Source organism: Amblyraja radiata, chromosome 22 (assembly GCF_010909765.2).
Source record: "Amblyraja radiata isolate CabotCenter1 chromosome 22, sAmbRad1.1.pri, whole genome shotgun sequence".
In the NCBI taxonomy this organism is placed as follows: Eukaryota; Metazoa; Chordata; class Chondrichthyes; order Rajiformes; family Rajidae; genus Amblyraja; species Amblyraja radiata.
This window is the reverse complement of record NC_045977.1, coordinates 22,764,725-22,778,230: the sequence shown is the minus strand read 5'-3', so window position 1 is coordinate 22,778,230 and position 13,506 is coordinate 22,764,725. Positions and strand designations below refer to the sequence as shown.

General features: G+C 42.0%; 1 protein-coding gene across 5 annotated transcripts in view; it reads right to left on the bottom strand.

Annotated features, from left to right (window-relative positions):
• The window catches only part of LOC116985723 (CREB binding protein), a 137,615-nt gene that overhangs the window by 82,125 nt on the left and 41,984 nt on the right, over positions 1-13,506 (bottom strand). For all 5 annotated transcript variants that reach the window (XM_033040653.1, XM_033040656.1, XM_033040655.1 and 2 more), the window contains exons 8-14: positions 12,821-12,955; positions 11,447-11,564; positions 10,682-10,877; positions 9,383-9,445; positions 8,621-8,718; positions 5,623-5,808; positions 257-682 (exon numbers count right to left, since the gene is read on the bottom strand). In XM_033040653.1, the coding sequence (XP_032896544.1) occupies positions 257-682; positions 5,623-5,808; positions 8,621-8,718; positions 9,383-9,445; positions 10,682-10,877; positions 11,447-11,564; positions 12,821-12,955 (1,222 nt within the window). The remainder of the gene's footprint in view (positions 1-256; positions 683-5,622; positions 5,809-8,620; positions 8,719-9,382; positions 9,446-10,681; positions 10,878-11,446; positions 11,565-12,820; positions 12,956-13,506) is intronic.

Here is a 13,506-nt window from a genome sequence, read left to right as displayed (position 1 = left end):
AAAAACTATGATTAGCATAAAAAGGAAAAAAAAAAAGATTCACCGATAGCATGAAATACTCAGCTGTCATTCACACAAATCCTTTTTGTTCTAAGCAATAAAATGAAAAAATACTGGGAATTCTTGGAATTCACTTCTGATGATGTGTCTTTGACCTGAAACATTAACGTGTGTTCCTTTCCACTGACTGTTTTCACCATTTTGTTTTCATTTTGGAATTGCATTATTGCATTTTATTTTGAGCAAGACTACTTACAGGAGTTGTAGGCTGAGGTGGCCCGACCGACTGTTGCATTGGCTGTGGTGTTGTTACCGACTGCTGTGATTGTACTGGTGTTAGAGGCTGCGTCGGGGTTTGGGTCCTAGGTGGAGTCTGATTTGGGGTGGTACTCCGTGCTGGTGTTGCTGTCGGTGTTGAAGTCTGACCTGAAGAGGAAGCTGGAGTGGAGGCCTGAGACTGGGAAGTTGCCGGTTGAGGAGAAGTCATGCCAGAAGGGGCCGAATGCTGGATGGATGGCATACTTCCAGCAGCTGTGGCAACGGCAGAGGCAGAGATGGAGGCGGGGGAAGGAGTTTGCCGGAGAGTTGGCTGAGATACCGGTGGACAATGCATCTGAGCACCCGATAGTCCAATCATGTTTACAGTATTGTTCAAAGGCAGGGTGGTTCCAGGGGCCTGTGTCTGCAAAACAAAATAGACCCCACAAAATGTCTTACTAGTTCATTAATACCAGGGTTTGCTACATTTGCTACATAATAGTTAAAGGAAATTTAACAAGTTTAATATACTGAGTGAAATGGGGAAGTTTCAAAGGCACATAAAGTGCACGAATGCAGTCGGAATATGTCAAAGCGTATCTTCCACGTCGTATTTTACATTCTATTATATTGTATTTTACATATTATTACTGTATGCTATTTATAAACAGTTTTAATTTACTGGATCATGAACAAACATAGTTCTAAAGAATGGGAATGAAACATTCACCTAGAGATAAATAAAACCACACAGGATACTGGTGCTCAGAGCAAATTTAAATGTATATTTTGTATTGAACAACTGGCAATTATATCAACATGTTCTGAAGCTTTAAATGCATCTACAGAATCTGGAGAAACATTATTCTCTACCCTATCAAACCTCTTAAGAACTTTGTACATTTCAATGCATCCTCTCCCACAGCTCCCTGGAGAGACTGGAATCTATTTCCAGAAAAATAGACTGGAATCCGGCTGGCACTGACGATGGCTGCCACGGTGTACTGCTCCTTGCTGTTTTGTATGTGTTTGTTTGTTTGTGTCGTCTGTGAAAACCCCACAAAGATCACTTTCACGAGAGAGGTACTCATTAACATCAGACATACGGTACCTCCAAACATCGTTCCGGATTTCTCTCACTCGCTGGATTATTTGGACATACTCGTTGGCGGGGCTGTGGCTGTGTTCAAGGACTAGAGACGGAGGAGGACACGTGGGAAGTGCTCTGGAGCACTCACCCGACTCAGGCGACGAGGATTACGCACACTGTTCCCGAGTATATTCCTTGCTAATCTACGTTCTCTCAACAACAAAGTGGACGAACTGCAACTCCTGTGCCAAACAAACAAGGACTTCTCTCGAGCTGCTTCCCTGTGCTTCTCCGAGACCTGGCTGTGTTTTCGACACCGGACAATGCGCAGCAACTGGCTGGCCAGAGTGGACCGCGAAGCAGAGGGAAAATCAAGAGGCAATGGAATATGCTTCTACACTAACCAGGACTGGTGCAGCGACATCATGGTACTGTCTAACTTCTGATCTCCCAATCTAGAATCCTTCTTTATGAACTGCAAACCTTTTTATTCCCCGAGGGAATTTACCTCTTTTATTCTCACTGGAGTTTACGCCCCCCCCCCCCTCAAGCCCGCGTACGTGAGGCGCAAACGCAACTCGCTGACCAGGTAATGAGGGTAGAGAGTGACTCCATGGTCATTGTTTTGGGAGACTTTAACAAGGCTAACCTCAGCCAAGACCTTTCAAAGTGCAGACTTCTTGTTACCTGCCCCACCAGAGGGGAGAGAACACTCAATCACTGTTACACTTCAATCAAGAACGCATATCGCTCTGTTCCCCGGGTGGCTCTGGGTCTCTCTGATCATTGTTTAGTTCAACATATTCCCACCTACAGGCAGAAACTAAAATCTGCTAAGCTTGTGGTCAGAAGAATGAAAAGGTGGACAAGCGAGGGCATTGAAAACCTACAGTCCTGCTTTGACTGCACGGATTGGAATGTGTTCAGGGAAGCAACCACAAGCCTTGATGAGTTTACAGACACTGTGACATCATATGTCAGCTTTTGTGAGGACAGTTGCATTCCCACTAGAACTTGGATCTGGTTCAACAACAACAAGCCCTGGTTTACAGCAGAACTCAGGTAGCTCCGCCAGTCTAAAGATGAAGCTTACAGGTTGAGAACCTGAGAAGAGGAATCAGAGCTGCCAAGAAAAGGTACTCTGAGAAGTTGAGGAGCAAGTTCTCAGCTAGTGACTCTTCTTCAGTTTGAAAGGGTTTGTAAGAAATAACCAGCTGCAAGAGGAACCAGCTACTAATTACCAGAGCAGCCCCCCCTCAACCAGGAGTGCCAGCACCTCCTTATCTTTTTATGCACGATTTGAGGCGGGGCCCTAGCTCTCCGGCTAACAACATCGTCTGCGCGCTGGCTAGTGAGGCTTTACTGAGGCACACCGCTGGGGATGTGCAAACATTCTCGGTGGCTGAGCACGACGTGAGGAGGGCTCCGGCGCGTATGAATACGAGGAAAGCTGTAGGCCCAGATGGTATATCTGGGCAAGTACTAAAGTCTTGTGCTAATCAGCTAGCTCCAGTGCTCACCACAATATTCAACCTCTCCCTGGCCAAGTGCGTGGTCCCTGCCTGCTTCAAGAGATCCACCATTGTACCAGTGCCTAAGAATGCCTCTCCAGCCTGCTTGAATGACTACCGACAGGTGGCCCTCACCTCGGTGCTCATGAAATGCTTCGAGAGGCTGATCAAAAACTACATCTGCGCCTTCCTTCCTCGCACCATGGATCCGCTGCTGTTCGCATACCGTTCAAACAGATCCACGGATGATGCGGTCTCCCAGGTTTTGCACACCATGCTCTCTCACCTTGACAGCCAGAAGGGAGGGTATGTGAGGCTGCTGTTCATTGATTTCAGTTCAGCTTTCAAAACCATAGTCCCCACCAGACTTGTTGAGAAGCTGCTGGAACTGGGACTGAACACTCCCCTGTGTGCCTGGGTCCTGGACTTTCTCACCGCCAGGCCCCAGGTGGTCAAGCTGGGGAGACCATCCAAACCCCTCATCCTGAACACAGGATCCCCCCAGGCCCTTCAGCCCAACTTGCCCACACCCGCCAACATTACAAACACCCTCCCCCTACTTGGTTGCTCCACTCCCTCGCCGGGTACCCCCCCTCCCCCCCAAGGACAGTGATCGCTAAGCCCCACCACTTTCAAAAACACTCCACGGCCCCTGGTTCAGATGGAGTGCACTGCCAGATGTGAGCGGGGAACTGAGGCCAGTTGTCCGTGATGTCTGCATCCCAATGCTCAGCGCTTCGTGTTTCGGAGTTGGCTAATGTTATTGATTTGTAATTAGCCTGATTTGTAATTAGTTGACAAAACCTTAATTTATTAATCCGGAATATCCAGGGGGATGGGATAAGTGCAATATTAAAATGACATGCAAGGTGTCGGGCTGTCTGTCACAACATACAGCCCCGATAACCCATTATTTCCTTCAGTTAAATATTGGGAAGGTAGCACTATTGTCATTTGCCACTCAACTATTATGTTTGTTTACCTCACTGACTATTTCTAACCCCCCCCCCCCCTCCAAATTCCTTTGACAGGTTGAATAAAAATGTCCCCAATCTCGGTGTTTTATTAATTGAACCCGTAGATGAACATCCTCAAGGAGTGTAATCAGATGGAAACTGATTCAGATGCGATGTTTAAGAGCTTGTTCAAAGAAGGGGCATATTTTAAAGGAGTGACAGAGATACTTGCAGGGGAATGTGTGAGGAGGTTATTATTTTTCTTACGTTTTAGTTTGAACCAAGATTCAAAGTTTAATATAGTAATTGTGCTGATACTGACTCCAACCAACCACGTAATGAATATCATCCATTCCGGAGGTTTTATTTTTCTGATGACATTTAAACTTCACTTGGATTTCAATCACTTCAATGTAAAAGTAATTGGGAATGGGGAGCATTGGAACAAAAAATTTGCCCTCGGTACATATTAACTGTAATATAATAATGTATGCATGTGGTAGGTGTAATCAAAACAAACATTCTTTTATCATTGTTGTGTTATGAATACCACAAAAAATACTATGTACTCTCAAGATCACAGTAAATAGAATATTATTGCTTAAATATATAGTTATTGGACGTTGCATTTCAGAATATTTCCAGCTGAGAGGAAGACAGCAAAATAATGAAAATATTGGGGGTGAAAATGACTTCAGGACAGTTTGTTAGGAAAATGAAGGAAATGGTAACATAATACTTATACAGCTGAGTGAGTATAATTTTGTGAATGAGAAATTGTGTTCAACCAATTGATGATTTCTTTGACAAAGTAACTAACATGTTAGATAACAAGGAAGCCAATGGATGCAGCAAATTTTGTTATTCAAAATTTGGTCCGTGAAGTGCCCCATGAAAAATTACCGCATTAGATAAGTACCTGTGGACTTGAACTTAATAGGTTAAGTCCAGGGGGTCAGATATGGGTCTTTATGTGTAGGCCAGATATATTGTCAGTGCAGAGGGGCTAGGAGCAAGGAGCATCCAGAGTCAAGGTCTGGAATAGTACTAGTCAAAGCTGGGACAATGGGAGTGTTCAGCACTGGGAACCTAAGCAGGTAAGCAGCTATGATTAGGGTAGAATAGGGGGCCAGGTGGACTCAGGGTCAGGAATGAGAGAAGGTATGCAACTGGAGTCAGGGTCAGGAGTAATACCAGGTGTGCAGTGAGACCCAGGTTGGTCAACATGAGCCAAGTGCTTGATTATAATCTGATTTCCATACATGAATACACTAAGATCATTCATGTGCTGCACCTGTTGATCAGAGCCTGGCTCTACTGTGGAATGTAGTTAGGAATGTAATTTAGCCTAACCCTATTCATAGCTAATCCAATTTAAAGCATAAATATTGCATTCAAGTGTAAGTTAAAAGACTCGCTATAGTATGCACCGGATTGCACAATTTCAAGCTGAAAAATGCGAAAGCTCCGTACCAATGGGAGGCGGGACACCCCCCTACCAAATTACCCCCCCCCCCCCCCCCCCCACTCCACCGTCGCTACGCTCCCCGAGGCTTGGTCTCTCTAAATTTCTCACTCCCAACACTCACCCAATGATGGCAGCCCTGTGACATGGACAACACACACTGCCTACACCATCCAGGATTACAGTGAAAACATCTGATCCACTTAGACAGCATTAAAAGTCATGCGCTTATTTACAAAGACAAAGTTATGACACATCAACATAAGCAAATTACATAGATTGTCATTCCTTGAAACATGATAACATTGGTGTTAAATTAATACGCAGATTCAAAGCCATTACCTGATTCATTACAGGCTGGTTTGCAGGTTGAGAAATCCCCACATTATTGACATTCATTCCACCAGAGGCTGGAGGAAACTGGTTCTGATTCAGAAACTGGTTTTGGGGAGAAGGCTGACCAATGTTGTTGGCATGCACTCCCATCAGACCTTGAGGATTTGATAGTCGGGAAGGTGACATGCCCATCTGGAAAATGACAAACAAATTATTAGAATAAACGGAATATTTGAGTTTGAGTTTAGTTTATTGAATTTAGTTATTGTCACGTTTACTGAGTGTTGAGTAAGTCACACATACTCACGGATCTGGTACAACAGTATTTATTGAGTAACACATACAACACTCAGCAGCATATCAATTCTACCGTGCTGCATCACCAACTAACAGCACACGTCGGGCTGCGATAATATGAATGGTGTAGTAGTAGGCTGAGCTTATATTAATAAAGCACTACATTGGTTAGTAATGTAACCAATCTACACTGAGGTCCAGTGAAAAGCCTTTGTTGCGTGCTAAGCAGTCAGCGGAAATACAATACATGATTACAACTGAGCCATCCAGTGCACAGATACATGATGAAGGGAATAACGTGAATAACGTTTAGTGCACGATAAAGCTAGTAAAGTCCGATCAAAAATACTCCAAGGGGCTCCAATGAGGGAGATGGCAGTTGAGGGTTGTTCTCTAGTTGTTGGTAGTGTAGCGGCAGATTTTTATATCGTTCAAGAGATTACTCCCTCTAGCCGCTAAGTGGACTGCATTATTAAGGAGAATGTCGTTATACGCATGTGAGCTCTCCGTCAGAGACCTTCAGAGCTTCTTCACAGATAAATCTTCATAACAGTCTTTTGATTAATAGATTCTTTATTGTTGATGAAAAACAACAAGGTACATCCAAACTTCTTCCGACTCTTAACACTATAATCTTCATCGAACTCCAGCTTATCGCTTTAAAGGTTAGAAAACTCCTCGTGTCTCCGTTACCCTCCGCATGGTCAAAGGGTATGCCTTCCCCATGCTGGTCTCAAACTAAACTAAAAAACTAAGCTTCTGCACAAGAAACCTAGCTCCAAACACGCCCTAAAATACGTCATAAATCCCACCCACAATATAACGGGCAGTCTAAAATTTAAAGACACATGCCATAATTAATGACACACAAAACAAGCCAAATGGCTACTACAGGTAGGATGGTTCAGTTGCCTGATAACAGATGGGAAGTAACTGTTCCTTAATTTGGAGGTGTGCGTTTTCACACTTCTGTATGTTTTGCCTGAGGGGAGAAGAGGGAGTGGCAGGGGTGCGACTCGTCCTTGATTATGTTGGTAGCCTTGCCGAGGCAGCTTGAGGAGTAAATTGTGTCAATGGAAGGGAGGTTTGTGTGATGGTCTGGGTTGCGTCCACAATTCTCTGCAATTTTTTGCACTCTTGGATGGAGCTATTCCCAAACCATGCTGTGATTAATCCCGATAAAATGCTTTCTATGGCGCATCGGTAGAAGTTGGTTAGAGTTGCTGGGAATATGCCAAACTTCCTAAGCCTTCTATGGCTCTTTACAGATTTACATATATACAAACATGAAATAAGAGAAGAGTAGACGACTTAAGTCCCTTAGACCTCCTCTGTAATCACAGCTGATCCAATTGTAATCTCAACTCTACATTCCTGTTTACCTCTCAGTATATCAAGAATCAATCAACTTTAGCCTAAAGAATATTGAACACTTGACTCTTCTTCCATTACCTGTTAAAAAGTGACCCTTGACCTTCAGAAAGAAATATCACAAGATCCATCTTAAATGGGTGCTCTCTTATTTTAAAGAATGATTTCACATTCTAGATTGCACCTATACAACTTGAAAAAAGTATTTCAGCCATGATCATATTGAATGGCGGTGCAGGCTCGGGGCCGAATGGCCTACTCCTGCACCTATTTTCTATGTTTCTATGCAAACACTCAGCAGGTCAGGTATTATCTTGGATTGGGAAATAAACTCAGGTTCGTCAATTCAGGTGACAGCAGTGATCTGAAATGTTAACTGTTTCTCTCATAAGCTGCCCGACATCTGAGCATCTCTAAAATGTTGTGATTTCAGATTTCCAACATACAGATTATTTTGCATTTGATGTGCCTTTATGAAATGCCTTTAAGGTGATAAAATACTAAGCTTCTCTCCCAGACCACACCGCCTAAAGGATCAAACTCAATAAATACAGGAACTCTTTCCCCAAGTATCTTCTTCAAATGTAAATTTTTATTAGGTAAACACAACTGGATAAGACCAGGGATAATTAGAATGAAAGTTTTAAAACTGACAATGTAGATTATTGAGGAAGGCAAAACTGGCAAATTGGCTAAAGCTCAGCTGCGATTTATGATGGGTCGTTGATGAAAGGCACTGGATTATTTAACCTGTTATGACAGCAGAATGAAGAAAGGACTCAAAGGGGCTGAAGTAGGAAAGAAAGTAAGGAAAAGAAGTGGGGGGAAAAAAGGAAACTGGGATATCGTTTATACATTCCACTGCATTAACTTAGTAATTTAAAAAAAGCCACTCACTTACTTCATGGCTGTATCTGATCCAGAAAGTTTGTTACACATCTTATTTCTTTTTAGTAATCTTAAATAGATTCATTTAATGCATTTCACTATTCCTTAAACTTGGATCACTACTTATTCTGGGCCAGATAGCTGGGTAGAATTAGCACTTACACACAACAAATTTCAATTGACCCAAAGACTCCCTCATTAGTAAATATATCTAAAGTAACAGCAATTCTCCAATCTCATTACCTATGGAACAGCTGAACAGAAAAGTAATTGCGTGTAGGAAAGAACTGCAGATGCTGGTTTAAATCGAAAGTAAACACAAAATGCTGGAGTAACTCAGCGGGACAGACAGCATCTCTGGAGAGAAGGAATGGGTGACGTTTCGGGTCGAGACCCTTCTTCAGAAAAGTACTGTAATTACCGTTGGAATAGATCCCATGTTGCTCACCTGTACATTATGGTTCATGGGAGGAGTTGCACGTGGTCCTATGGGTCCCTGTGGCATCTGAACATTCCCCAAAGACATGGGCCCAAACTGGTTCATACCTGAAAGAGACACATCCTTCTTGGTAGCTGGAATGCAACTGCACAAATTTAATTCTGTTTTCCTTCGAGAGATTTTAGCATTAGTTAGAGGCAATAAAAGCAACACTGGACTAAACTAGATGAAGGCAGATGATGTTTCCACCAGTTGCCTCTACGAACAATAGGCTCCACCCAATGATGTGGGATCTAGGCACTGGCACACCATTTCAGTGGATACTATGTGATCTTTCTTGTAATGACTGATAACCGAGGGGTCAATTGTTGGTGGCATTGACCATTTAACATGGGTTCCAAGCCAGCCTGGACCACAAAATGTGCATTTGAAGAGCCATGATCGGCAAGGCTACGATCAGGTGCTGCAAGGTAGGATTGGGCAGAGTTGCTCTTTCTCAGCCAGCACGATTTTAGAATGATTACTATTATATACCAATTTATAACTGCATAAGATCTGCAAAATCTTAAAATGTCCCTCGGTGGGACAGAGTCCATTTCCATGCTGTATCTCTGAGCCAAAATACTGCCGGCATTTCACAATGCAATTTCCATACATGGGAGTTTTCAAAGCATCTCTATAGTCAGCATTGTGGTATATTTATCAATATTACTATATAATTATATAATGACATTTATTAAATAAGAAAAATACAAAAAAATGATTACTTGCCTTGAGACCCAGGCATGCGATTTATGATTTGATTTGGCACATTTGGCATAGACAAGGGTCCATCTAAAAACAAAAGAAACTTGTCAGAATTCCACACATCAAAAACAACATGCCCTAAAAGCACGACTTCAAGACAAGTCAAGAGAGTTTATTGTCATGTGTCCCTGACAGGACAATGAAATTCTTGCTTTGCTTCAGCACAACGGAACATAGTAGGCATTGACTACAAAACAGGTCAGTATGTCCATATACCATTATATACGTAAATACACACATGAATAAATAAATTGATAAAGTGCAAATAACAGATAATGGGCTATTAATGTTCAGAGTTTTGTCCGAACCAAGTTTAATAGCCTGACGGCTGTTGGGAGGTAGCTATTCCTGAACCTGGTTGTTGCAGTCTTCAGGCTCCTGTACCTTCTACCTGAAGGTAGCAGGGAGATGAGTGTGTGGCCAGGATGGTGTGGGTCCTTGATGATATTGCCAGCCTTTTTGAGGCAGCGCCGGTGATAGATCCCCTCGATGGAAGGGAGGTCAGAGCCGATGATGGACTGGGCAGTGTTTACTACTTTTTGTAGTCTTTTCCTCTCCAGGGCGCTCAAGTTGCCGAACCAAGCCACGATGCAACCGGTCAGCATGCTCTCTACGGTGCACCTGTAGAAGTTAGAGAGAGTCCTCCTTGACAAACCGACTCTCCGTAATCTTCTCAGGAAGTAGAGGCGCTGATGTGCTTTCTTAATAATTGCATCAGTGTTCTCAGACCAGGAAAGATCTTCAGAGATGTGCATGCCCAAGAATTTGAAGCTCTTGACCCTTTCAACCATCGACCCATTGATATAAACAGGACTGTGGGTCCCCATCCTACTCCTTCCAAAGTCCACAATCAGTTCCTTGGTTTTGCTGGTGTTGAGGGCCAGGTTATTGTGCTGGCACCATATGGACAGTCGCTCGATCTCTCTTTTATACTCTGATCAGACTTTGTTCAGATAATTATAACTGAGGTATAATTATTGGTCAGATCTTTCCAATATCTCCCCGCTTGCCTTTGAATACTGAGATAACAAGCAAGAATGCAATTTTACACTTTACCCAACACCTCTGACAGCAGAGCAGTCCCTCGCTTCTATATTGATTTGTCAGTCTAACTTTGGCACTGAAGTGAGTTGAACCCTTTGTTCACTATGTAACCCTCCATCTTCACATGGTGAGGCAGGAGTGTTACCATTATGCATTGAATCCACATGCTGCGAATTGTTAAGACTCCCTGTAAATGAGATATACAGGAAACATACTTACTGGGTGGTCGGACAGACTGGACCTGAGCCATACCTGGTGTCTGTGACATACCAGGTGGTTGTCCTCCTGGTCCTGTCAAGGCACCCTGGTTTGGCAATATTCCCTGCTGCTGTTTTTGAAGTCGAGACCGTCTTTTTTCCTCGAGCTCTTTCTGAATCTTGTAAATCTTCTCTGCAAGTAAGTGATAATATTCATCCTAAATGAAAAAATAAGAAAAAGGTCAAGATTTAATATCTGCTTCTTCTCTTTAATGGAGGAAACGGGCTCTGATGAAACCTTCATTTTTATCTGAAATTGAGAGATCTTTGTAAGAGGATATAACTGTGAACTGCTATACCTGAGCAAAACACAAAGTGCTGGAGGGACTCAACAGGTCAGGCAGCATCTGTGGAAGGAATGGGCAGATGACATTTCAGGTTGGGACTCTTCTTCAGACCTAAGTTCCTCCACCACTTTGTATTTTGCAAAGTGTATTTAGTTGTTTCTAGGCAATGTCAATTAAGCAAGAAACAAAAGATTCTGGAATTGTACAGATCTTCTTTAGCATCTGATGAGTAAAAACTTGAGATTACACCTGAAACATGGCTATTGTCAATATCAACAATTGTAATTTTAATCTGTTGTAACAAAATTATGGACAAGTTGTTTTGAATAAAGGTTTCCAGTATGTACAGATTATTTATCTAAAATGCTTCATTTAACACAACAGCATACTATATGCCTTTATGGGAATTGTGGCAAATCATCTCAACTGTGATTACTTACCCTACTATTTGCAGATTCATACATATCTCCTTCCACTTTCCGAGCGTACGCCACAAGGTTTTCCATGCGACGATCCTTCAGTGCTGCTGGGTCAGGGGTTGGAAATATGGCTTGCACTCTGTGGGAGAATGGATACAGTAGCTCACGACAATTTAACAATCAAAAAGAAACTTTCATTTGTGTAGCATTGTTCCCACTATTAAGATGCCCTAAAGTGTTTTCCAAACAACAACTAGATGATTACATGTTAAACGCCTAAAATAGAACATGGAACTGTACAGCTCAAGAACAGACCCTTTGCCCCAATGTCTGTGCCAAACACGATGCCAAGATAAACCAACATCCTTTGCCTGCACGTGATCCATATCCCTCCATTCCCTACATAGGCACGTGAACTGAAACGCTATTATCGTATCTGCCTCCACCACCATCCCCGGCAGCAGTTTCCAGGCACTCACCACACTATGTGGAAAAAACATACCCCTCATACCTTCCTTACACTTCCTTACACATACTTCCTTAGTCCCTCTCGCCTTAAAGCTATGTCCTTTAGTCTTTGACATTTCCACCCTGGGGGAAAGTTTCTGACATTCTACGCTGTCTATGCCTCTCATAATTTTATATACTTGTATCATGTCTCCCCTCAAAATCCAACGTTCTAGAGAAAACAATCCAAGTTTGTCCAACCTCTCCTTGCAGCTAATATTCCCTAATCCAAACATTCTTCTGGTAAATCTCTTCTCCAAAGCCTCTACCACCCTTCCTGTGGTCAAGGTATAAATACTGGACACAATATTAGAGACTACCCTGCACTTCCTCAAATGGTAACAAGAGGTTACATCAACCCAACAGGACACAGATGAAAAACTTGAAATTATTTAATTTAGGCAAAGCATTTCACGACAATGCACAGGAGCCTTATCCAACAAAAGTCATACATTAAATTCACAAGTATACCAGTCACACACATTAATTAATGTAACACAAATATTTCATACAGAGTAATTCTTCTGGTTATTTTCTCTCTGAGCATTATCTTGCACACATTTCTAATTTTTATATTCCACTAAAGATGTTCTTTTAAGGTCAAGTAAGTTAATGTGTCTAGCTCAGTTTCACTAGCCATCAGTAGATCAACATAATTGTGGAAGAAGGAACTGCAGATGCTGGTTTAAACCGAAGATAGACACAAAAAACTGGAGTAACACAGCGGGATAGGCATGTCTGGAGAGAAGGAATGGGTGACATTTTGGTTCAAAACCCTTCTTCCAACTTATAATTGCCTCTGCTGCAACAGCACATCAAATATCAAACTTCTATTTATGGAGAGGTTAAGAGGATTTTTGAGCTTTTTGCAATCACATAAATACTTACAGTTTATGAACTAGGTGATTGCGCAAATCTTGAGTTACGTGTTCGTGCCATGGTTTTCGAACACCACTAGTGGAAGGTGCTGCAGTCGGCAACGTGCTTACATTACCAACATTTGTGCCATCATTCATTATTTGGCTAAAACAAATCAGGAAACAAGTATTACTTAAAGTGAATCCCACGTTATTGTGGTGTATTAATTTTTAGCATTATTTTTAGCATAAAAATGCAAATAATATATACAAAACCCCTAAGCTCCCAATTAGTTTTAGTCAGCAATCCATGTTTCAAATACAAATTCTGTACCCAGCCAAAGCTTTATCAATTCAGCTGAATCCAAAAGATAAAACAATCCACGATGGATGGCAGTGCACTCATTTTAAAGCATTGAAAATGTTTACTTGATTTTGCTGAGACCAATATGGAAAATGTGCACAAATGTAGCTAAGCTTTTAAATAGATTTGAAAAGAAAATGTGATTTATAAATGCAAAATGTAACAAAAAAACAAGCTGTTATTTGCATTATTGTAGTAAGACACATTTAGCATTTTACTTTTGGGCTACAAAAAACAATTATGTTATCTTCAAGGCTTTATAGTTAACTTTTACAGGTACAGGTAATAGCAAATATTTGTAATAGTTCAATTTCTCCATTCTCCAGCGAGTACTTCTTCATAAGCTATAGGAG